This window comes from Protopterus annectens, chromosome 12.part0, assembly GCF_019279795.1.
Source record: "Protopterus annectens isolate FY-2018-M chromosome 12.part0, PAN1.0, whole genome shotgun sequence".
NCBI classification, from domain to species: domain Eukaryota; kingdom Metazoa; phylum Chordata; order Ceratodontiformes; family Protopteridae; genus Protopterus; species Protopterus annectens.
In genome coordinates, this window is record NC_056746.1 from 1,066,626,653 (window position 1) to 1,066,653,447 (window position 26,795).

Below are 26,795 nucleotides of genomic sequence, written 5' to 3' on the forward strand. Positions count from 1 at the left end.
TGGGTTCTGTCCTTGAGCCAGTTTGCAACCCATCTAGTGACATAGGGGTTTATATTTAAGCTGGTGAGCTTATCTATAATGCCAGAGTGAGGTATTCTATCGAAGGCTTTTGCGAGGTCCAGGTAGGCTGTGTGGACCACCTTCCCCTCGTCAATGGCCTTGGTGACTGTTTCAAAGCAATCGACCAGGTTTAAGAGGCAGGATCTGCCCTTAACAAAGCCATACTGGGTAGGATCCAGTGTCTGTAGGTCCCCAATATCTTTATTTATGAGGTCCATGATGATCCTTTCCATAGCTTTGCAGACCAAGCTAGTCAGGCTTATGGGGCGATAGTTTCCAGGATCCGTTGAGGCACCACCTTTGTGGAGAGGGACCACTGTTGCTGTACGCCACTCTTTGGGTACATATCCTGTAGCCACCTTTATTTTGGAAAGCTGGCTACGGCAGTACATCTGTCAGGATCTGTATAATTTAGTTGGCAGGAACCTCATCATCCTTGGTTCAAACACCTAAATATGGCTCTCTGATATGTGTCTTTCTAGTTTGGACTCCTCACGTATGGTCTGGATATGTCTCAGGTTATATCAGGCAATGGTACTATCATTGGTTTGTACCAAATAGGATTATTGTTCATTCACTTGTTGTACTGCAATGCCATTTGTTTAACATTTTCTATACCTTACCAGCTTAAGGCACACTGAGTAGCATGCATGAAGGACAGGAAGAGTTTGAATGAAATATCACTTGTCACAGAAGTGTTTGTAAGCATCTTTTCATTTTTTTGTTATTTTGTGTAACATCTTTGAAAGGAATAGTTTTTGGTCCCAGTTTGGATTCCAGCAAAGATGTAATAGTCCTAATTTGTCTACCAGATGTGCCAATTTGGCAGTTAGGAGGAGGTTATTTAGGCCCATTAAAAGTGACAGCTGCAGGTCTTATCACTTTCCATTCTTCACCATAGAATAATAGAATATACATGGCAATTCGGCCATGAGGCCATCACAACCATGCTAATATTCACCCTACTTCTTACCTCCCTTTTTAAGGAGAGGCAGACCAGTCATACCAGGGGAGAATTTATGAATGCCCATCCAATTATCTACTTCCCTTTTGAAAGAAGACAGTTAATGACGCTGCTTAATTTGGAGAAGAAGTTTGTTCTAGAAACAGGGTATGCACTTCATGATAAATGTATTTCTCCACCTTGTTTTATTTTCTTTGTTTAAGTAGATTTAGATCTCTGGTCCACCCATTTGTAGGCATAGCTTTCAACCAATCAGGGAAATATATCACCTAAATCAAGGACACATCCAGAAATAATAAGGGACAATCAGGGTCACATAAAATATTAGAACTATTAACGTGAGAAACTTACAGAAAAAGAGAATGTGAATCAATATTCATTTTCTGAAATAAAAGAAGTCTATTACTCTAATTGCTATCATCATTTGTTAATGGTGGACAGCTAGACAGAAATTCCTAGAACTACGCAATAGAGTCCAAAAGCTAATAAAACAGGACAAATCCCAATACTACCAGTCTGCCCTAGTCTCCTCACAACACAGCCCCAAACAATTCTGGTCCTCCATAAACTCCATCCTCCACCCAGGTAAAGTCAGTACCCCTCCTCCTAACATCCCTCACTCCTCAGAAAATATAGCTACCTCATTCAACACACACTTCACCCAAACCATACTATCACTAGCTAAACAACACAACCCCCCCTCCCCTCCAACCCACACCTTCAACTAGTAATCTCCACACTGCCTTCCCTTTTTCTCCTGTACCTACCTCCAACATAAAAAAAACTCTTAACTAAACTTAAACCCACCAAATTAGCAGCAGACAGCCTTCCAAGTGAATACCTACAAATTGCAGCTGATGCTCTGGCCTACCCAGTATCCATCTTGATTAACTGATCTCTGTCTGAAAGTTACGTTCCCACACTGTGGAAAGTATCACATATAATTCCCCTCCACAAAGGCGGACCCTCCACAGAACTAACCAATTACCGCCCCATAGCTATTCTCTCTCCACTCTCCAAAATACTAGAGAGATGCATACACTCTCAGGTCTCAGACTACCTCCTTACTAACAACCTCCTTTCTAGTACTCAGCATGGTTTCCGACCAAACCATAGCACCACCACTGCCTTACTCTCCTTTACTAACACTATCCTTCAGCATAAAAACAATGGCTATCTCTCCTCTGCTACTTTCCTAGACCTATCTAAAGCATTTGAAATGGTCCCACACAAACAACTTATCTCTGTCCTCAATAACCTATCCTTCTCACAATCGGTCACCAACTGGTTTCAGAGTTACCTGTCTCACCGCCAACAATCCGCTGTATGGCAGAATGACATATCTCCCCAACTACCTGTCTCCATAGGGGTTCCCCAAGGATCCATCCTTGGACCCCTACTCTTCTCTGTTTACATCAATAATCTAGCCTCTGCCACCAAACATGGCACACTCATACAATACGCAGATGACTCGACCATCATCTGTTCAGCCCAGTCCCTACCAAAACTGCAAAAAGTCACACAGGTAGCCTTTCCCTCTGTTGAAACATGGTTATCCGATGCCCGATTAATACTCAACCCAAACAAAACTAAACTACTCATCTTCCAACCCACCAAACATACTCAAAACAACTCTCAATTTAACATCACGGCAAAAGACAACACCACTATATACCCAACTGAACACACCAAATTGCTAGGAGTGGAAATAGACAATAAAGTAAAATTTGACATTCACATATCCATAACTATAAAAAAAGTCCACAAAAAACTAGGAGCATTATACAGAAATAAGCAATTTCTTACCAAAGCAGCAAAGATTTCAATAGCAAATTCCCACCTTATCTCCACCCTACTTTATGCCTCTCCAATATATACCAACCTAAGGCAATGTGATCTAAACAAGCTAGAGCCCTGCTACAACAAAATCGCCAAATTCGCCACAGGGGCATCCTACCGTAGTCACCACTGTCTCTCACTTGCTGAACTGGGCTGGCTTGAACTCCCTCACCTCCTTCAGTGGTATCAACTCTCACTCGCCCACAAACTAGTAAACCTTCCACTAAATATCCCATCCCTCCAGAATCTACTCCAACCCTATTGCACCACCAGACCACTAAGTTCCAGCAGCAAAAATCACTTGCAGATCACTAAAGCCAATAACTCTGCTGGTGAAGCACTATTCTCTTGCGCCATAGCCAAATTATGGAACTCACTCCCACCCACAATTACCTCCATACCATCATGCACCCACTTCAAAACTTTACTAAAAGCGCAACTAAAACATGCTGGCTATGCCCTTGCAACTCCCACTCTGATATCATCCACCCCATCCAACCACTACCTTTCTTTCCACTCCACTAACTACCTTGATTATAGCAAGCTCAGATGCTCATAAGCCTGTACTTATTATACAGCACGAACTTCTTCTTCTTGTAACATTTGTTAACGTCTGGTATGCACTTCACAGATAAAGATTCTAGTTGTCTACTGATGTACAATGTTCTTCATCTGTAAATATGTTGTAAGTAATTGCTATGTAAATTTTTATTCACTATGTAATCCAATGTATATACTGTCTGTTTATTTTAACTGTGGAGCTTTTCTCCCCTGGCCTCCGCTGAAAATGGACCTACGTCCAGTCGGACACTCCCGGTCAACAAATTTAAATAAATAAAAATAAATAAATAAATGGTAATTCATCACTTTTTCTACAAAGGTCATCAATTTTAGGAGGAGGGATTAAGAGAGACAGAGATTAAATTTGAGTAAAAATCTGGTAATCCCCTGAAAATCAGGGACAGCTGACTGGTACATTCATAGGACTGTTTGATTTGTGAATGTATAAGAGACCTTGTACTACTGGATCCCTTATAGTCCAAAAAGCAATGCAGACATCACCACAAAAGAGTCTGCAGGATACTGAATACAGGGATGGAGCTCCCAGTCTCTCCTTTTAGCTCATGTTTTTTAAGCCCTTGATCTTTGTGGTCTTTCCAGTTGCTTTATGTGTCAAGTGAAATAAAATATATCCCAAAGGGGCCATTGTATTTATATTTGTTTTAGTTACCTACCTTATACCGCTTGTCTTTACTTTTCACAGACCTTCCTAACAGCATAACCATTTTTCTGCATTCTATAGCATCTAGAATTGGATTAATATCTCAGATTGTGGTTTTCATTGTCACTGATATTTTTTTCTGCAGCAATCAGGTCTTTCCCATTTCAGATGGTAAGTGCCATAACAGTTTGCCCAGCTCTGGTGGGTTTTACTCCTTCTCAGATAGTAGACACTTCAGCCTGGTAGTGAAACTCAAGATAAACTGTGTCCTTCCTAGGCTCATGCCAGTCCTTTGAGCTACGTTGACTTTCCTAGCATTAACTTGCTCTTCATAATGTTTCAGGCTAGTAATGCAGAAATGTGACTTAATTTAATTCAATTTATTGTGACATCAGTTTGTGTCACCTGCAAGGCTCTACATGTTCAAGCAACAGTCTGCACTCCCATGCTTTTTCCTATGATCAGATCAGGTGGCTTTTTAGGCTTGATCCAACTTTCTGATTTCTTATGGATACGCCCCCTCTCTGATCTCATTCTCACATACATGACTGCATCAGAATGAAAGGCAGCATTACTGATGCACTTAGACTACATTGGGCTATCTTGCACTGGCACTAGCCTTGAATTTTCAGTGTGTGTGTGTGTGCTTTTCCATTTGTCTAACATAGATTTATAGGCTCATAGGAGGTTACTAGGCTAATGGCCCAATAGCCTTTACAAGCCTAGCCATATTTATTCCAAGTTTCCCAGTTATTAATAGCTAGCTGAACAAAGTCCTTATGATTTGGTAATTAATGCTGACTGCCTCTGTCCATGAGCGACATGGGTGGCACCTCAGAAGTGAATTCATGATTACCCATCCATTGATGTAGGTTGCTCTTGAAGAAAGTCAAGAGGGGCTCTGCTTCACATGAATAGGAAGCGTGTTCCAGAGAAGGGGTAGTCTCTGACAGATGCGTCTATCTCTCCAGCATGATTTGTTCACATCAGAGGCTAGGTTAAGATCCCTGGAGTGAGTGACCCTCGTGTAGTTTGATTTACAAAGGTGTGACATTTCCATCAGGGCCGGGCCTGAGACTGCCCTGTAAGCCAGACACAGATCACCACTTAGTAGTCTGTAAGAGACAGAATACAATGTCTGGACTTTCCATATTTTTGTCTAGGATTTATTTTGTGTACCCTGTATTTTCTTGGTGAGACACCTCTGGGGTTTCTCCAGCTGTTGCAGGTATCTGGTGAGGTATATGCAAAAGGGTGCATTGTACTCAGTTATTGATGTGATTAGGGCTGAGTACAATGGAATTATAACATCCTGTGATCAAGATGCCATACCTTTACTTATGAGATGTGCCACATAGAAGGAGTTCCTCACCACTGCGGGCACGTAGTGGCCAAAGTTCAGATTGTTACCAAACTGAGTACCCAGATCACGTACTACTGTGTCTTCTCTTAGGGGGATGCTGTTTATGCTGTAATTACCAGTGGTGTTAGCTTTCCCAAAGGGAATAATTCTGTATTTTTAGCATTTAGTTTCCATCCATGGCTTTGGCACTAATCATTTGTCTGATTTAATCCTTTCTGCAGTGTATTAGTATTATTCGGGAACTCAATGATTGTTCCCAATTTGCAGTTGTCAGTAAACATGGTCAGCCACAGGCAGTTCAAGTTTGCATGGACTTCTGAGAAATAAATTCTGGATAGTAAAGGGCTCAGCACAGAACCCTATGGTACGCACTAGTGACTGGCTTTATGTTAGAGGTGATTCACTCACTTTGATAGTATGTGTCCTGTCTGTGAACCACTTAGTTACCCACCTAGTGACGTAGGGGTTAATTCCCAATTGAGACAGCTTCTCTATAATATCTATTATGTCAACTGCCTTGACTAGGTCAAGGTAGGTAGTGTGCACAGTCTTTCCCACGTCCATGGCCTTGGTGACCTTCTCAAAGAAGCCAGCCAGGTTTAACAGACATGATCTACAATTAACGAATCCAAACTGGGTTGGGTCCAGAGTCTGGATATTATTTATGTCTTTTTTTTTATAAGATCTATAATGATTCTTTCCATGACCTTGCAGATGAGGCTAGTATAGCTTATGGGTCTATAATTCCCTGGGTGGTTGATGGTTCCTCTTTGTGCAGAGGGATGATTGTTGCTGTCCTCCATTCTGCCAGAACATAGCCTGTCCAAAGGCTGTGGTTGAATAGGGATCCAAGTGGGTCTGCTAGGTCATGTTTTAGGTTCTTTAAAAGGCAACCTGGGATATTGTCTGTTCCCACAGTTGCCTTGATTTTGGCCTTAGACAGTGCATAGATGACCTGCTGTTTTGAGATAGTAGGCTGAGGAGTTATGGTAGGTCTTTGGCAACTGAAATCTTCTGTCTGTAAAAGTTCATTCCTGCCTTTGGATCGGATATGAACAAAGCTCACAAAGTCATGTTTTCTGGAGGTTCTGCTATTGACCTCATTGTACAGATGCACACAAACATACCTTGATAATATGGTGTTCAGATCATCCATCTGAAGTTGTCATTCTTGGTTCTGTGGTTGTTGAAAGACATGAGGGTCACATTAGTGTCTCAGCTGTCCATATGTCATTGGTGATGACAATTCTGTGTAACATTAAGCATTGATACTTGCTCTAGGACCCTAACCTGCACCAGCAGAGACCTGTGGTAATGCAGCAATATTACATGGACAAGATCGTAGCCATTCTCAATTTATAAGCTGACAGACAGTAAGGTAAGGCATCAAGGAGCAAAGCTCTGAAAGTGTTATCATACAATGCTGTAAAATTAAAACAATATACTCTTCTCAGTACTCAGCTTCACTTAAGTGGTATCGTAATTCCTTCAAAAACCATGTAGCACATACTATAAACAGTGTAGGGAATTTTTCTACATTTTATGTAAAGGCACAACTATTTCATCTTTACTTATATTTGGCAAGTTAAAGCGATGTGCTGTTCGCTACTTTTATCCTGTAATCCTAAGTCTGCTTTCCCCAGTTTCTGCTTGAAACTGCATGCTTAGTAAGTTATCTGGGTGGTGCTCCCAGATCACTTCTGAAAAGAGACGATTGTCTTTACTGGGCCTGCCCAATAAACAAAAATAAAATATCAACAAATAAACAAAACAAAACAAAACATCCTTTTCAAGGATTACCATTTCTACATACTTTTACAAATATAAATAAACCAATCTGCAGGTTGCAATCAGTGTTTACTAAAACTGACAGCATACTGGAACAGCAAATGAACTCCTGGTAAGTCTGAGCATTTAATAATGAATGAGGTATTGTCAGTTTCATGGCCAGAAATGTTGAATTCAATGCTTGCTTTTATATTAGAGTCTGGAAACATAACAAGAGTAATGCGATTGATGAAATTATCCAAATGTTACTGCCGCAGAAACACAATATTAAGGAAAATTAAACTCTATGTTAGCTTCACTTAAAAATAACTGCTATTGCAATACTCTGTTCCATAAAATATTAAGTGCTGGAAAGTGATTTACTAAAATGAATGCTTGATATTGTCCATTTGTACACTTACAGGTGTAACTCAGAGTTAGGTATCATTAATGATATTAATTGTGCTGTGTTTTGTCAAAACAAAGTGAAAATTAGCTGAAAACTTGTTCTATTATGTGATACAACTAGACTACTAAGCACCTTTGCGGATAGTCATATTGGTTAAATGATATGATGCTTCTGTGGTCACTTCATTGGCTGCTTCCAGACTGGTCGTCTCCTTCACCTTAGAAGCACTGTTGTCAGCTACAAAGTTAGCCTGGCATGCAATAAGCAGAAAACTGTCATGAAGTATTAATTGTGGTCATATTTCTAGCAGTACAGCATCACAAATGCAACCACAATGTCTGAAGCATCACAAGCACTGGTTTACAGCTTGGCAGTAGGAGAAGTTCTTAAACTTAGTCAGACTCTATTCATAAACCTCTACATTGCTTCCAGACCCCAAACATATTTGTTTTAGGCCCACAGTGGGATCTGTGATTTTTTAAACTACTGATTCATGATGAGGACGTTGGAATATGGGACATAAATTTTAGTGCTAAGTACTGCCTAACAGAAATTCAGTGCATGTGTACAGGATCAGGATGGCAGACAATATACTGCATTCCTCAAGAAACTGAATAGTATTGCTAGAAAAAATATACCATGTTTAATGTGTTCCCTATTTTTATATGAAATTTACAGGCTTAGATCCATGAATTCCAGTCTGTACAAATACTTTGCACTATCATTTATTTTACAATGTTCTTTTAGACAGGTCATAATATTCCCTACTTAATTTTAGACTACACAATTAAATGTAAAATATATCATAGAATCATAGGATCATAGCAAGTTACTAGGCTACTGGCCATGAGGCCCTTGTAAGCCTAACCAATAAATTAGCCCATGTTCCCACAAGTCAGCACCAGATGCCCCTGTCCAGCAGGGACACAGGTGAAATCCCAGGGGCGTATTTTCTATTTCCCATCCAGTCATTCAGATTCCTCTTAAAGAGGGATAATGAGGTTCTCTGCTTGACCTGGAGATGGAGTCTATTCCACAAATGGGGGAGTCTCTGGGAAACAAATCTGTTCCGCCAGCAAGTCCTATTGATGTCACAGACCAAGTTGAGGTTTTGCTTGTGGGTCACGCGAGTGGATTTTGGCTTATGTATATGCAGCAATTTCATCAAGGTGGGGTCAGAGATTGCTCTGTATACCAGACATAGATCACCTCTGAGGAGTCTGTAATAGAGGGACAGGGCTTATAGCCCATCTGTGTAGGACAGATTTTTGAAGCCCTGAATTCTCCTGATCAGGAACCTCTCTGGTCTCTCCAGCTGCTGAGTGTGCTTCATGTGGTACATGCTTGATGATGGGCCTGATAAGGGAGGAATACAGGGGAAGTTATAACTTCCTTGTTTCTGGAAGAAATACCCTTACTAATGAAGTGAGCCATGTAGAAAGCTCTCCATACAATGGAGGCAGCATGGTGGTCAAAAGTTAGATTGCTGTCAACTTGGATGCCCAGGTCCCTCACAACTACTTGCATGCTTAGGATGTTATTAATATGATAATTTGGGAGACATCACTCTCCCCAAAGAGGATGATGATGCATTTAGTTTGAGACCATGTTTCTGGCAGCAGTCATTTTTCTGGGTGAGACCCTATTGTAGTATGTTTACATCACTAGGGGAGTTGATGACAGCACCCAGCATGCAGTCATCTGCAAACTTGGTCAGCCATAGACCTCTGGTTTTGGCTTGCACCTTGGAGAAGTATATCTCAAACAGCAGGAGCCCCAGGATTGATCCCTGGGGTATACTGCTGGTTACGGGTCTACTAGTTGAGGTAGCATCCCCTAGTTTGACTGACTGAGTTCTATCAGTGAGCCAGGTCGCTTCCCATCTGGTCAAATACAGATTTACGCCAAGCTGGGATAGTTTATCTATTATGCCCGAGTGGAGAATATTGTCAAAGGCCTTGGCCTGGTCAAGGTAGGAGATGTGAACTGTCTTCCCCTCGTCAGTGGCTTTGATGACTAACTCAGTGCAATGAACTCATGCAGTGTACAGACAGCTCTGTTTGCTGTCTCGGATACTGAGATGGTCCAATAAGGCCTTTTCAGACAGGCCAGCAAGCAACAAAAATACTGAAGAGAACAATAGAGGCAATAGTGATTCAGTAGCCACAATGATAGGATACTCAGTACTCAGAATACTGCATGTCAATAGTCACCTTGGAGTAATGAGGATTGTTAGAATATGACATTCAGCACTCAGAGTACTGAACATTATTAGTAATTTTAGAGTATTCAGAGGTATTAGCATATGATACTGAGTACTCAGAACATTGCACATCAGAAGCTCACATGGAGTAACAATAAGCATTAGTATGTCATATGCCTTATTCATTATACTACAAAATAAGTAGTTACTTTGCTATAATGAGCGGTATTAGTATATGTTACTTGGAATACATCAACATTAGTAACGTGAACTTCTTCAGAAACAGGAACATGTGCCCTCCCCAGCACAAGTCTTTTAAACCCTTTTAGAACAGGATGTGATGTCACAAAGTTCTCCTTAATTACTAAGTATATGCACACAGAATAATACAATATGTTATAAATATACTTGTACAAAAAACATCTTAATATTTAAAAATATTATTAATGAACTCCATACTGCCATAATTAATGTATTCTGATGTATTGAATGCTCAATATAGTTTGGATGACATTATTCAATGCAAACTGTTTTCAATTATTAGAAATGTAAACTTAAACACATATCATAACTAGATAGACTAACTTGTTTAAAAATGCATGTTCCCAATTGTAAAAGACTTTGATACAAATAAAATCCACAAATGACTTTCTTGTATATATCTGAAAAGATGTACATCTATAATTTCAGGCAATATTATTTATATAACAAAAAACATTTTATGTTGATTACCTCATTAAGGCCTGGGTACTGGTCTGCCCCTAACAATAGTTGCCAAAGTGTCTCCTTTTGCTCTAATTTGTTGTTGACATCCCCCATGAATGTCATTTTTTCTATGTGGTCTAAAACAAAAAATTCAAACTTTTTAAATTCACTACATACCAAGGAATGCCTTGCAAGAGCATTGTTTTTATCTCTGTTTTTATAGCTAGAGTATGTTCAGAATTCTCCGCTTTAAAACTCTAACAGTTTTACCCACATAATAACATTCACAGGATACACAGCAGGCCAAATAAACCACACATTCACTGTGGCAATTAAAATATTTCTTTGCCCAAAAAGTTCTTTTTAAATGTTTCAAAGTGACAAAAGAACTATTACTAAGGAATCTACATTGTCTGCAATTAGTGCATGCAAAAGTGCCTTTTTTAATTAGATCTCTAGTCTTAACCACCGAAGTGATATCAGTTCGTTCTAAAACTTTCTTAATATTATTCACTGTTTTATAAGTGAATTGTGGTTTGACGCCTACACAGCTGACCAATTCCTTGTTGCCTAAAATGATTCTCCAATTTCTTTCTATTGTGTTTCTAATTGCTTTTAATTCATTTACTATAGGAACTATTGCAAAGTCTCAACTGAACTGGTTAAAATCAGTTTTAGAAGAATAGATGTCATTTTATTTGACATGTTTTGCCAGAGTGAAATAGAAAAGGTGGACTATGATTTCCTTTTAGTTGAACATCCTACCATGGCCAAATTTTTTGGTATACCCAAAATACAGTATGGCCTTGAAGATTTATCCTTCGGGCCTATTGTATCAGCTAAAAATTCAAAAACGGAGAACATTTCCATTTGGCTAGACAGTTTACTAAACCCTGTGGCACAAAAGGCCGAATATTATCTTAGAGATTCCTGGCAGCTTTTGGAGATTTTGGGAAGGTTAGGAACATTAGATAAAGAAGTGAATTTTGCTACATTAGACGTTAGAAGTCTTTACACCTCCATAGATCAGATAGAAGGAATAGAATACATGAGAGAATATCTCACAAACCACACAGATATGAGTGGCCACAGGGTAAACACATTGTGTACCCTTATGGAAATAGTACTTGAAAATAATTTTTTCAAATTTAATAATGTACTATACAAACAGACATCTGGAGTAGCAATGGGGGCCAGAGTGGCCCCAGCATTTGCAAATTTAGTGATGTCTAGATGGGAACAGAAATTCCTGAAAGTCCATTCTAGTTTTGAAAAGGTTTTGATGTACTATAGGTACATTGATGATTTGTTTTTCCTGTGGAAAGGCGAACAATGGGAATTCAAGAATATGTTAACTGATCTAAACACTACTACAAGCTTCTTATTTTTCAAAATAGGAGAATTTGGTAGAAGCATACATTTTTTAGATTTAGATCTTGGAATCAATGACATGAATGGTAACATTACAAGTAAAATTTACAGGAAATCTTGTTTCACCAACCAATACCTTCATAAGGCTAGCCTACACCCACAGCATATGAAAAAGAGTGTAGTAAAGGGACAAATGATTAGACTAAGTAGGCTCACTACAGAGGATTTAGTATTTCAAGAAGAGCTAGTACATCTGAGACAAATGTTTGTAGTAAGAGGTTATAATTCTAATTGGATTAAAAAACTTGAAAAGGAAGTAAACAAATTAAGGCAAGGAGTAGCAAAACCCATTTTATTGGCTACAGATATACTTGTGGAAGAACCAAGAGTAGTTCAGCAAGAGAATGCAAGCATGAGTAAAACTGAGGAAAATGGGTTCTACACAGCGTTTCCACTTCCTATAGTAAATGAATTAAAAGAAATTAGAAACACAATAGAAAGAAATTGGAGAATCATTTTAGGCAACAAGGAATTGGTCAGCTGTGTAGGCGTCAAACCACAATTCACTTATAAAACAGTGAATAATATTAAGAAAGTTTTAGAACGAACTGATATCACTTCGGTGGTTAAGACTAGAGATCTAATTAAAAAAGGCACTTTTGCATGCACTAATTGCAGACAATGTAGATTCCTTAGTAATAGTTCTTTTGTCACTTTGAAACATTTAAAAAGAACTTTTTGGGCAAAGAAATATTTTAATTGCCACAGTGAATGTGTGGTTTATTTGGCCTGCTGTGTATCCTGTGAATGTTATTATGTGGGTAAAACTGTTAGAGTTTTAAAGCGGAGAATTTACGAACATACTCTAGCTATAAAAAACAGAGATAAAAACAATGCTCTTGCAAGGCATTCCTTGGTATGTAGTGAATTTAAAAAGTTTGAATTTTTTGTTTTAGACCACATAGAAAAAACGACATTCATGGGGGATGTCAACAACAAATTAGAGCAAAAGGAGACACTTTGGCAACTATTGTTAGGGGCAGACCAGTACCCAGGCCTTAATGAGGTAATCAACATAAAATGTTTTTTGTTATATAAATAATATTGCCTGAAATTATAGATGTACATCTATTCAGATATATACAAGAAAGTCATTTGTGGATTTTATTTGTATCAAAGTCTTTTACAATTGGGAACATGCATTTTTAAACAAGTTAGTCTATCTAGTTATGATATGTGTTTAAGTTTACATTTCTAATAATTGAAAACAGTTTGCATTGAATAATGTCATCCAAACTATATTGAGCATTCAATACATCAGAATATATTAATTATGGCAGTATGGAGTTCATTAATAATATTTTTAAATATTAAGATGTTTTTTGTACAAGTATATTTATAACATATTGTATTATTCTGTGTGCATATACTTAGTAATTAAGGAGAACTTTGTGACATCACATCCTGTTCTAAAAGGGTTTAAAAGACTTGTGCTGGGGAGGGCACATGTTCTTGTTTCTGAAGAAGTTCACGTTTTTAAATAAAGTGAAAGAAAGCGCTAATTGCATCAGCCTTTTTTGTACCGTTCTACCACCAAGCTGTGTTCTAATTCTATTTTCAGTTTGCGGCTAGTCCGTTACTTTTGACATCAACATTAGTAGTTACTTTTGAGTAATGAGGGGTATTATTATATACATATACATACATACTTGCCATTTATTCTTTTAGCTTACTTAGCCTATCTCATATAACCTTACATCTCATAGCCTGTCACAGTGACTTAGGGCCTCTCTTGCAAGCACCTAAAACCAGACTTCACTTCCAAGTTTTGGAGGTACCTTCCCTCAAATCTTAAAGACCTCCCTAAATACTCTTCCTTTCGGGCACAACTTAAAGAACATTTCACAGCACATGTTTCTTGTAAATTTTCTGATTCAGTTCAAATAACCAAGTCACCCTAATCTCTGACATGTACTGCTTACCATTTTCACAATAGCCTCTCTTCTCTAACTCCTAACATGTCACTATACTAACTGATATAAATATTGTACATAGTGTTTTCTGTTGACTACCTTCTTAAATCATTTTTCTATTGTATTGTAACTATCCCTTTGCTTTTAGTATGCTGTTTTAGTTTAGAAATTATTTTTATTTTTCCCACTCGATGTGTGTTCACATTCTGGGCTGTGACTGAAATTGGTCCATTGGGGACTGTGCTGTATTCCAGTTAACAAACTGTTGTTGTTGTTTGTCTTTTGGCTTTTCCCAGTTAGGGGTCGCCACAGTGGAATTCTGGTCCGCTAATGACTGGCAGTTGTTTTTTTTTATGGTGTCGAGTTGCCAACCCAATGCACAACCTTCAACGATGGCACTCCAATTCAAATCATGTTTTTCGAACGCCCACTCGACAACGGGGAGGACATGCAGACTCCACACAGAAGGCACTCCCAAGTAAATAAACAATATAGAATCAAATGCAACATGTGTTATCTCTGATCAGTAACAACTAAACCAAAATACATCACCAAAAATGGCAGCATATGTAAACAACACATTTGTATTTGTGATCATAATGTTCTTGACCCCACATATGTAAATAAAACAAAAAATACTTCTACACAAGCTCCGCTACCCCCCACATCCCTGAAACTTAAATATACTAATTCCTCAATGACATAATGATGAAGCAAGTGAAATACATCAAATTATGTTATAGCTGTCCAAATCATCTTCATCTACAGCATAATTCAACGGAATTCACCAAAGACCATTTCTACCACCAAACCTTGGCTGCAGCAAAAACAACCAAAAAATAGCTGTATTCATACACTCATATACACACACACACACACACTCACACACACACACAGACACACACACACACACACACATATATATATATATATATATATATATATATATATATCTGGGTCTACCTGATAACACTAACACACCAAAACACCGACAACAAAATAACCGACACGACAAAACCAAAAAAAAAGAAAGTTCAAAAACATGAAACTTCACATGCCCGACAAACCACAATTTCGACAAACAACAAAACCAATACCTTTCCCGAAAAACACACACAAAACATAAGCACACCAAAACCCTTACAAACCTACACTAAACCTTACATACGCAACTATCTATGCACTAACCTTAACCCAAACCCTAATCCTAAGGTCCGTCACTGTCGCACACTTACCTTACCCGCACCCTAACTCTAACTCACTTAATCCATCCCTAACTCTTAACTCTGTCACTATCACACACTTACCTTACCCGCACCCTAACCCTAACTCACTTAATCCACCCCTAAACCTAAAGTCCGTCACTATCGCACACTTACCTGACCCGCACCCTACCCTAACGTCCGTCACTATCACACACTTACCTTACCCACACCCTGACCCTAACGTCCATCCCTATCCCACACTTACCTTTACATGTCAGTGTTCTCAGCATCGGGATTCTCAACTGTCGGTCTTCTCCGTTGTCGATCTTCTGGTGTCGGTGTTCTCGTCATCAGCATTTAGAGATTTCGGAATTTTCAGGTAGACCTATATATATATATATATATATATATATATATATATATATATATATATATATAAATATATGTATATATGGGTGTCATACTTTAAATCAAATGGCTGTAATACTGATGGCCAAAACATTTGACTTATTAATGTCGACAACGCAATGTTGACTGCGCCACTGAAACACACAAAGTAAAAAGTAACTTTTATTGCAAGAGGGGGTGAGCTTCTTACACCCCTATGTCCTCTGCTAATTTTTTTTTTTTATTTTTATTTATTTTTTTTATTTTATTTTATCATTTGTTGACCGGGAAAGTCCGACTAGGTTCCACAGAGCCTGTTTTTAGCGGAGGCCCGGGGAGAAATGCTCCAGATATAATATAATAATAATATAATAATATATATATATATATATATATATATATATATATATATATATATATATATATATATATATATATACTGATGTACAGTATAACTGCATACTGTGTACCGACAACATGATCAATAATTAGCTCTGCTCACCTTACCTGAATGTATTGTAAACCAGAAGGGCATTCTTTGTATTGGGTAGGTTACAAGGGCAGATTTTGGCACACTGAAGTTATTCAGGGGAGGGAAATAAATGCATTTCATTTATATTATTTTACCAGTGACTTTGGTGTTAATTTTTTGCTTGTCACTGTTGTGTTGACAAAAGGCATTTCAGTCTATGCATATAGAGATGAGGTCTCCATATGAGACTAGTGACCAGCCAATGTTTATAACATACAGAAAGTAAGACTTTAAGGCATCCAAACAAAATCCAGAAAACTAAGTGGTACACAGAGCAAGGACAGAAAGATGACACTAAATTATCAAGTTGCTTTTTCAGTGTGGGTCAGACTCCAGATATTAGAGACTGTGCCACTGTACCATGTTTATTATAAATAATTCTGCAGTTAAAGCACCTAGAAGAAAGAACAAAAAGTAATGAAATATCTAGACTCATCCATTGCCTTAGATCCAAGTCATACCTTCCAATGTCTTATATCAAGAAATCTGAAGAAAGCCACAAATAATGGGGGAACAAAGGACCAAAAATAGGGACACTTTTTAAAAATTGCTCTTACAAACTTAGAAAGTTGACAGGATAACAGATTTTTCATTAGCACAAATTTTCTGAAGGGTATGACGTCTGAAACTCAAATGTCTGTCATTGTTTTCTGACTTCAGCCCTCAATGATTTACCAGTGATGTGCCAGAAAAACATATTTTTATGAGAAACAGACTAAAAATATGAGACAAAAATCTGGACATTTTGCGAAATATGTATTGTTGAGAGGTATGTGCCATTTAGTCTTCTTGGTTTGAATGGCCATCCTGTTCTGCTGAGGTATTGTCATGACTTTTTTGTGGTTTTGTTGGAAGATCTGTGCCATTTGTCTGTTCTAAATATTTTTGAGGTGTGATGAGATAGTGTTAGCCATTAAGCCACTAGGAATATATTTAATTCTGCAGGTCAGTTGTTGGGGATTGGTTCAAATAAGGAAGAAGCAGTACCAAGTATATAACAGTGCAATTGCTGAGCACCAGGCTCTGCAAGACATCCCATTCCATTTCCATTAATAGCTGAAGACCAAGTTCTGGAAGACATCCCATTCTATTACCATTAATAGCTGAGGATCAGGCTCTGGAAGACATCCCATTCCATTGCCATTAATAGCTGAGGACCAAGCTCTGGAAGACATCCCATTCTATTACCATTAACAGCTGAGGACCAGGCTCTGGAAGAAATCCCATTCCATTACCATTAATAGTTGAGGACCAGGCTATGGAAGTCATCCCATTATATTACCATTAATAGCTGAGGACCAGGCTCTGGAAGACATCACATTACATTGTCATTAATAGCTGAGGACCAAGCTCTGGAAGACATCCCATTCCATTTCCATTAATAGCTGAGGACCAAACTCTGGAAGACATCCCATTCTATTACCATTAATAGCTGAGGACCAGGCTCTGCAAGACATCCCATTCCATTACCATTAATAGCTGAGGACCAGGCTCTGGAAGACATCCTATTCCATTACCATTAATAGCTGAGGACCAGGCTCTGCAAGACATCCCATTACATTACCGTTAATAGCTGAGGACCAGGTTCTGGAAGACATCCCATTATATTACCATTAATAGCCGATGACCAGGCTCTGGAAGACATCCCATTACATTACCGTTAATAGCTGAGGACCAGGCTCTGTAAGACATCCCATTGCATTACCATTGACTATGAAACTATTTGGAAGTTTAGGTATATGTAACTCTGGTTTCACTAGAAAGTACAATCAGATATATGCACCAGAGACAGGTGATCAGACAAACATTGGACTACCAAAGGATATACTGCAATGCTATAATCAACCTGGAATATATTGTGGCCATTGGCTTACCGGAGAACTGAGGCACCAGTGAAGATTACATTAGCACTGTGCAATATCTTAGAGGCTGTAGACAAAGAAATACCAGCTGAAGACTTAAGCTATTAACCAACCCCATGGTAGAATAACAAGCTAGGTTTTATAGGCCTTTCTTTAATATTTTAGCAACAAAGTCTGAATCCCAGGAGATGGTTCAGCGAGCAGCTCACAAACCAGATCTGTACCATGTAACACCAATGTGCTAAATACTTTTGGTTTTTGTGTTACTCCTGTTTTTACTTTTGGTTTGTGTGGTACTCTATTGTGTTTCAACAAAGTCTGCATGCCATGTTTATGTGTGTATGTATTCTGCTGCAGGGCCTTGATGGATGTGTGAAGCACACAGGAGATGTCTGATGACTGTGGCAACATTACTTGCTTTTGAAGGTCTTAACATATGACAGTCTGGCTTCTGTTAACACTGCATAGAATGTTTATTTATGAAAGTTTCAGTTTCCTCAGGATTTTTTATTATGGTCAGTCACTAGATTTCTTCCCACTTTAATTTTTATTTTTATAGTTAGTTCTTTATTACTAACTCTTTAAAGAAGCCTGATTTATTATTTGGACTGTTTTTTGGTGCTGTTGTATATAAATGTAAGCTCTGCTTTACCAAAATGTAAGCAGGGTTAATGCATTTGCTTCCAGTCTTCTCATGAAAAACTTTTTTCTTGTTTCACTGTCACTTTTCACATAATGTGATATCCCTTATCTCCTACCTTCACACGTCTGTGTAGAGACCTTAGGTTACTCCTTCATGTTTGTATAATTTTTTTAAAATTTAAAATGTTTTTATCAGACTCATAATTTTATAATTCATTGACTCATTGGATTATGTGTGTTATCTATGTGTTTCTATATGCCACTGTGTTGTTTGTATCTACATGTATGCATTCATACACGTGTGTGTGTGTGTGTGTGTGTGTGTGTGTGTGTGTGTGTGTGTGTGTGTGTGTGTGTGTGTGTATGTGTGTGTGTGTGTGTGTGTGTGTGTGTGTGTGTGTGTGTGTGTGTGTCTGTGTGTGTGTGTATATATATATATATGTGTGTGTGTGTGTGTGTGTGTGTGTGTGTCTTTATATCTGTGTGTGTGTATGTATATATACACACACACACACACATATATATATATATATATATATATATATATATATATATATATATATATATACATATATATATGTGTGTGTGTGTAGATAGAAATTGATGTAGATCTACAGTATCATGTACATGGGAAAAGGTGGAATTTGTCTTTAGAAGTATGTAAAAGGACTTGTGCTACTAGAATTCTCACACCATTTTAGTCAGAGAATCAGTTGTGCTAGTTAATTAATTGATAGCAGGCTGCCTGATCGAAGCAATAGAAGAAGCTTTTTCGTAAGTTGGAGGTTCATTGCAGGACAAAACAAGGCTTCTGACTTGAGAGGACTAAATTACTGAGTTTGATGTTCCAACAGAATTTCATTGTTGATGTAGCCGGAGGGGAACTCATGTAAAAATTGCTGGGTATGAAATGAATGGTTAGACCTGGCAGGGCCTGAAGCTATGACTTGTTGTTTAAACAGCTTGTTTGCTGGAAGGGCTATTTGAAACTGAACTTATAAGGTAGAGATAGCTGCAAGGTATTGTTTCTTTTGTATGTTTTGTGTGAGCTGTATTTTTGTTGTTTTTCAGGCTGGATTTGCAAAATAAACATTTGCATATAAAATCAGTCCATGGCATCCTTCAGACTTCCAGTTTATAAATATATTTATTTTTTCACTGTACCTTTATAGCATGGTACTTAATAATGCTGTAGAAAAATAATTAAGGAAAAGCTATAAAGTGAACTAGTTAAACGCTAAATGAAAGTAATGCTCTGTCTGGAATGGGTTTGTTTGATTCTGCTGCTTTTTATCATAGGAATACAATGAAATTAAAATTACTCATTTCTTTCAGAAATTTGGCTGTGCAAAAGCTTTATACATTTCAGATGCAGACAAGCGGAAGCATTTCAGACTGGTTTTAAATCTCTTCTTTAGTAATGGGCAAGAAGTTGGCACCTTTTACAGCAAGATGATTAAAGTGATCTCCAAGCCTTCACAGAAAAAGCAATCCATGAAGAATGCAGATTGTAAGTCATAGATTTATATCTGTTATCTGTCAAGATTAGTTAAAGTTTGAATTGTATTATTTATTAAAATGTATTCACAACTGCTAGCAGCATAACCGGCTATTTATTAAAAGATAAGGAAAACTGGTACCATAAATCATTAAGCTTGATTTGAATTAAATTGTTTTTCTAAGGAAAATAAATCTGATTTCACTGGTATATTGTCAGCTCCTGCCAGTTAAATTAAAACAAACAGGATTAATTACATTAAGATATCTATTATATTATATATAGTGTAGTATTGTTTCACCTGCTCTATCTGTACAATCAAGGCTGGCCCTGAAATTGGTCATTGTTGATCAGTGCTCAACCGTAGGAAACAGATGTAAATAAATAAATATCAAAAATGTAAATAAGGGAAAACCAAATCCTTTAATAATAAAAAGTGTGACAACAGTAATATTTTAGGACACATCTGTTATACTTACATCAAAGAGCTTATGATCAACATACCCTTCAATAATATAATTATTGTCAGGGTCACTGTATATTGGGCAAGTCACATTTATTGCATTCCAGTGCCCACCATTCCAGTCATGCTTTATGCATGCAACATGCATTGAAAGTATAGCCATGAAAGAATGCTACTTAATTTATGTATATCAGTGCAGCATTGTACATCAAACATAATGTTAGCAGCAATACACCCCTTAAATTTAGATGCACTGCTCTTTAGCTTGCTGCTTGCAGATTTCCACCACTTAACTGTTTCAACCAGTGAAGCTTTCAAACATGGTGAAAAAATGAGCCCATGCAGTGACAACAAAGCTAGTAAATACATTACTTGCATACAAGTTTTCAGCTCCTATCCACTACTTTACTATGTTTATTATTTTGCAAATTGAGTAACATAATGAAAATTTTATGATGTTGCACTTTAGTGAAAGCTCTCAAGACAAAACATGCACACAGGACAATATAATCAGTACAGTGATCAGTGTAAACATAGAAGCATGGGTATGGAAGGTTAATTGCTTCAAATGCAGATAATGTGGCATGCAAACTTATCTTCTGAGTAGTTATTTTCATTGGATAAACCCGGAGTTGATGACAGATAGAGTACTTCAAGAAAAAAGGAAGGAGGAGGAGGAGAAGAGATGGTGATGAGCTCGCTGTAAATAGAAGTCTGAGTTTAGGAAGGAGTTTAGCCAGGTAATGAAAAATGTGATTGGGAGGAATGAGTTGCATATGGATGCTATAAGTATGGCTTGGAAGGAGGGATATAAAGAACTTGTAGGAGGCACACTGTAATTTTAATCTTAGATATGGAGGTTGAGTTGGCAGAAATACAGCATAAGATTAGTTTAGGGATAGTAGATAGGGGGTATGGGAAAAGGGAGCTCAGGAAATTGCAGATTGAAATTAATTTTTGGTTATATTTAAGCAAAAGCAGAGTTGCTTAAGAAAGGGAAACTTTGATGATTGAGAGGAGAAGGAGATCCTAGGTGGGTCTCTTGGTTATTTAAGCAAAAGAATGAGAGATGCAAAAGTTTGAAAGTTTTGGTTGGGAATGGTTAAGAGATGAGTTGTAAGGAACAGATTAGAAGAGCATTTTGAGAATATTTTTCAGCTCTATATTCTAAGCAGGATGGGAGCCCTATAATCAAAGGGGAATTCTGAGCATTAGAGGCAGGGACATTATCAGCAAGGAAATAAATACTGAGAAGATGAATGTGAACTTAAAAACATTGCAGGAATGATGGGTTTCCAGTGGGGATGTATAAGTGGAGAATGGAAGGAATAATTAGTAATTCTGTTCAGTGGTTTAAAAGAACAAGGAAAACTGCTGAGTGAACCTAATCAAGTTATGATAATGGTATTGTTAAAAATCTCTGGGAATATTCAAGAGGTTAATCTGTTTCAACCTATTTCACTTATATACATTGATATGACAATTCTGGCAAAAAATAGCTTGAAGACAGGATAAAATACTTCTAGCTGTTATGGGGAGGATTAGAATGACTTTGTCCTGGGTAGAGCTATATCTAAGAACTGGTTGAGTTTGGCAGCATTTATTGTTAGAGATGTGGGACACAGTCAGGATGTATATTTTGTTTTATTTGATATTAAGCAGGCTTTTGGAGTCCTGGAATTTATGTATGAGTCCCTAGAATGGAGAGGTTTAGCAGGGGAGTTTTTGAAGAGGGTGTAGGTGCTATAGATTTATAGTGATGGGGGTCTTTCAGATATGGGGGAGTTGGAAAGGAGGATGGGACAGGCTTGCCCATTGTCTCCTGTGTTGTTTATTATCATAACTGAATAGTTGACATATAATGTCAGGCATATAATGTCAGGGCCTTTCTTATTATCATCCTAGTGGTAGGTAAGGATGACTGGATGTTTTATTTATTTTTTTTGGATGATTGTTGATGTGTAATAGATGGTAAATGGTACAGTATGGGGATCTAGGAATATTTAGAGAGTTTGATTTTTTTGCTGGTTTGGAAAGTAGTGAACAAAAGATGTTAAAGTCGGATTGGTCAGAGAGTAGGTGAGTTTAGTAGAGAGGGGGGAGGAAATTTGCCAAAACTCTAGATGTTAAGTTTTATGGGTAGAGCTTTGCTAATAGGATTTAAGTTTTTTGGAAAAGGGAGTAAGGGAAGAATGGGTAGGGAAGGTTCACTCCTTGTGTACAATATTGGGTAGAATAAAGGCAGTTAATACTATGGTTTTGCCACATATTCTGCATGCCTTGAGGAATTTGCCAGCAGTGAGTTGTAATCAGGAGGTGTCTACAAATCAGGATTTGTTGAATATGGTTGTAGTTTGGGGCCCTGGTAGGAGTTGTCACATATGAAAGCATAGGTACCAATTAATTGCAAGGGAGGGCTTCCAGATATTGATAGATATGATTTGGTATGTGATATCTCTCTGTATTCTGAAGAAGGGCAGGAGAAGAGGATTCAGCAAGGAGGATGTGAAGATGTCCATTGGATCCCTAATAAATTGCTTCAAACATGGGAATAGAGGAGAGATGGAGCCTGGTGACAAATCCAGTTGCATCCATCTGTGCTGTGTACTATAGCAAGGAGTACGTGGAAAGAGTAAGAGATTTGAGTATTTATAAATAGGAGCATATAAAGTCTGAATTAAGTGATCATAAGGTAAAAGTATGGGTGATTTAAAGTGGATAGTTTGGAGTCCAGAATAACAGTTGATTGGCTTTGGAGCAATTGAAGGGAATATGGGATAAAGAGAAAGATGAAATTAGGATGAAGAAAGGGGTACATTTACACACTGGTACGAGTGGCAAGGAGTGAGGACAGGTAAGATGGGGTGGTTTATAGGGATCTCCAGACAAAGCAGGGGAGAGTGTTAATAAGAAGGTACAGAGAAAGAGGGAAGATGAGTGGAATTGGATGTGGCAAATCATATATAATTTAGGTAAGTGACCCAAATTCTTAAGATCATAATTCAGATGTTGTTTGTCGTTTTGGCTTTTCCCAGTTAGGGGTCGCCACAGGGGAACTCCGGTCCACTAATGATTGACAGTTAATTTTTATGGTGCCGAGTTGCCAGCCCAATGCCCAACCTTCAGCGAAGGCACGACCATTCACGCATGTCTTAGGAAGGCTACTCGACCGCGGGGAGGACATGCAGACTCCACACAAAAGGCACTGCAGCCATGAATCAAACAGGAGACCCTCTTGCTGTGAGGTAACAACGCTACTGCTGTACCACCGCAGCTTCTGTAAGATCATAATTCAGATAAATTGTTTAAACCTTAAACCTTACTGCTTTCAAGGAACACTATCTAGGTAATTGTTGGATCAAATACCATAGCCCCTGCCCAATTATCAAGACTTCCCAAATTTTACTAGACTATTTGCACCTCTGAAATATTCAGATAATTTATTCTATAATTGTAAAATCAAATGTGTTAAATAACAAGTTCTACTTTTTTATTATATAACTCTAAACAGATCTTTAAATTATGACTTTTTGTATGTCTTTGGATTATTATATACTTCCAAACTCAATAAAGACTGAAGAAAAGAGTAATTAAACACCTTATAGGCAAATAAAAGTTGACCCATGATATATCTATAATGGAGGAGATAAAAACCTGCTGAAACACATCTATCCTAATAGCATAACTGCTAAATACCAGTTATACTTTTTGTAAATTTTCATTTTACTGATTCTATACAATTAATTTGTTGATTATTAAGAGTGTAGAACATTATATTCTATTCCAGACTCTAATGTGTACCTTAAATAAACTAGCTAAGATCATAACCTCTTTTATTGTAATGTTTTTGAGAATCAAACCCAGCTGTCTCAAGGCCTTATTATAGATGGCTCCCACCTAATTTTCAAAACAAAAATAGGAATACATAGTATACCAAGATCCTTATATTTACTAACTTCCAATAAATCAGATGTAGTCAATGTAATAGATCTCCTTAATTTTGTTTACCAAAATGCATGATATTAAATTTTTATCACTAAATGAGGGACTAACTGTACTAGCCTTCTTTTCTAAGCATAGTAAATACATATTAATACTAACATTAATGAAATAATCTTCATTATTAGCAAAGAAGAGCCAATTTTGCAATTATTGGTGTACTTAACCAACCAACAATAATCATCAGCTGGAATAGAGGCAAACATTATATTAAGTAGCAAAAGTCTGAGCACAGAACCATGAGGAACATCTAATCTCATCAGTGCTGGATCCAATTTTTTCTTAAATCACTACTTTTTGGGTTTTACCTCCAAGTCAATTATTAATCTAGCTACATAAACAATGATTAACCTTATATTGTTCCAATGCCAAATCAATACTATGGAATGATAGTAAATCAAAAGCTTTGGTTAAATCCAAATGAAGTACACCTGTGCTAATTACCATCTCTGAAGTCTTAGAGATGAGAACATAAAAGCTTGACAAATTAGCGAGTGCAGAATGGTCTTTCAAAAAAAACACGTTGAAAAGTATCAAGTGATGCAAGATTATGTTTTTAAAGCAGGATTTCACAAAAAAATCTCTCAAAGCATTTGCATAATATTTGTGTTAGATTTACTGGACAATAATTTTATACTGCTCTTTTGTCTCCAGATTTAAAAACATGGAATAACTAATGATTCCTTCCAAGATCTTGATATGTGTTAGCATTGACATTGGAACAGAATTTGTTTATTTAAGCTGGAGTTATTTAAAGTCTTGGAGCTATTTTGTTTTCCTACTCAATTCATTACATTAATGCAAATGTATATAAAGGCATTTGTGGAACTGGAATCTTTTTCCTCATGAGCAAATGAGCTGAAGAAAGGAGCAAAATGGGGTTGTCCAATGTCAGCTCTTTTGTTCTGATTAGTTACTGAAATGTTAGCAGTATCTAGCTAGTCTAATGTAAACATAAAATTAATAAATATCAGTGATTACTATAACTCAATACTTGCATTATTTGTAGACAATATGATGTTGACTTTATCAAATACTAATATCTCTTTAAACAAAAAATATCTTAACTTTAAAAAAGTTTTGAGAAAGTATTGGGTTTGAAATTCAGCAATCAAAAATCTAATAAAAATCAGAAAGATTTCTTATCCTATTTGATCACATAACCCAAGACTTACCTTACTTTGGATTAATCATTACAAAATCTTAGTAAGAAACTAGAGGTACACATTTTGATAAAATTTTAAATTACATTTCTAAACTGATATCTCTGCAATATTTACATTTTTCTGTTGACAGATTGCAACTATTAAAATGGTTATCTTACCAACATATGGTTATCTTAAAAATATTATAAATTGTTCAAGGAACACTTTTAAGAATTTAATAAGAAAAGTTTAAATTTCCTTTGGTTTCCTAATAAACTTAAGAGTGGTTTTCAAACATCATATTAGACCATGAAAAAAGGAAGGAGTTAAACTTCCCAGATCTAGGAACACATGTAAAGTGGCTTCTTTCAAAGCCACAGTTTATTGGTTGGATAATAATTATACAGGTAATTGGAAATCCTTATAAATGGGATGTTTTGATCTAAAAATGAAACTCTCTAGTTCTTCTCTTGAAATCATAAACAATTGAGTATACTTTATGTAATCATATTCAATGCAAAATATATACATATGCTCATATATCTAATTTATGTTAATAACTTCTTAAACTCTTTAAATCTACTACTTTATGGGAAAATAGAGCTTAAAATATTGTTAATATGTTAACTCCATTGTTTATTCAAAATGAATAAATGAAAGTGCTTCAAGATTTATAATGATCCAGTGGAAGAATAATGTATTGTACACTGTTATAAATGTTTTAATGAAGGGGAAATAAAACCAGTTCAATCCCTAATATTAGAATTTAATTTGGATTTACAAGATTAGATTTTACTACAGACTAGTGGAAACTATACTTAGTATAATATCATAGATTAATGCAATCTAAAAACTAAAATTTTCCTAAACTGATTGAATTTTTATGAAGTATGGTATATACAATTCTGATCAGCTGGCCACAGTCTCAAATACATATAAAATCATAATTTCATTTAAGTGAAACATAAATAAATTTTGAAACTTTATTGTACCAGAAGAAAATATAATTTTATCTGACAAAGACAAACAACAGAAGTTAACATCTGTAAGGGATAACTCCCTTGTTCAATACTGGCATATCTATACATAGAAATCTTTACATAGAGCTTTCTTAACTCCTAATAAGATAGCAAAAATAAGTAAATACTATTAGTGAATGCTGGAAATATAAGCAGATATGCAAAGT

The 26,795-nt window shown here is 36.9% G+C and overlaps 1 protein-coding gene across 1 annotated transcript in view; it reads left to right on the top strand.

The window, feature by feature from the left end:
* Positions 1–26,795, top strand: part of RBPJL (recombination signal binding protein for immunoglobulin kappa J region like) — a 353,030-nt gene that overhangs the window by 150,452 nt on the left and 175,783 nt on the right. The window contains exon 6 of the mRNA XM_044088991.1: positions 19,840–20,014. Coding sequence (XP_043944926.1) covers positions 19,840–20,014 — 175 coding nt within the window. The remainder of the gene's footprint in view (positions 1–19,839; positions 20,015–26,795) is intronic.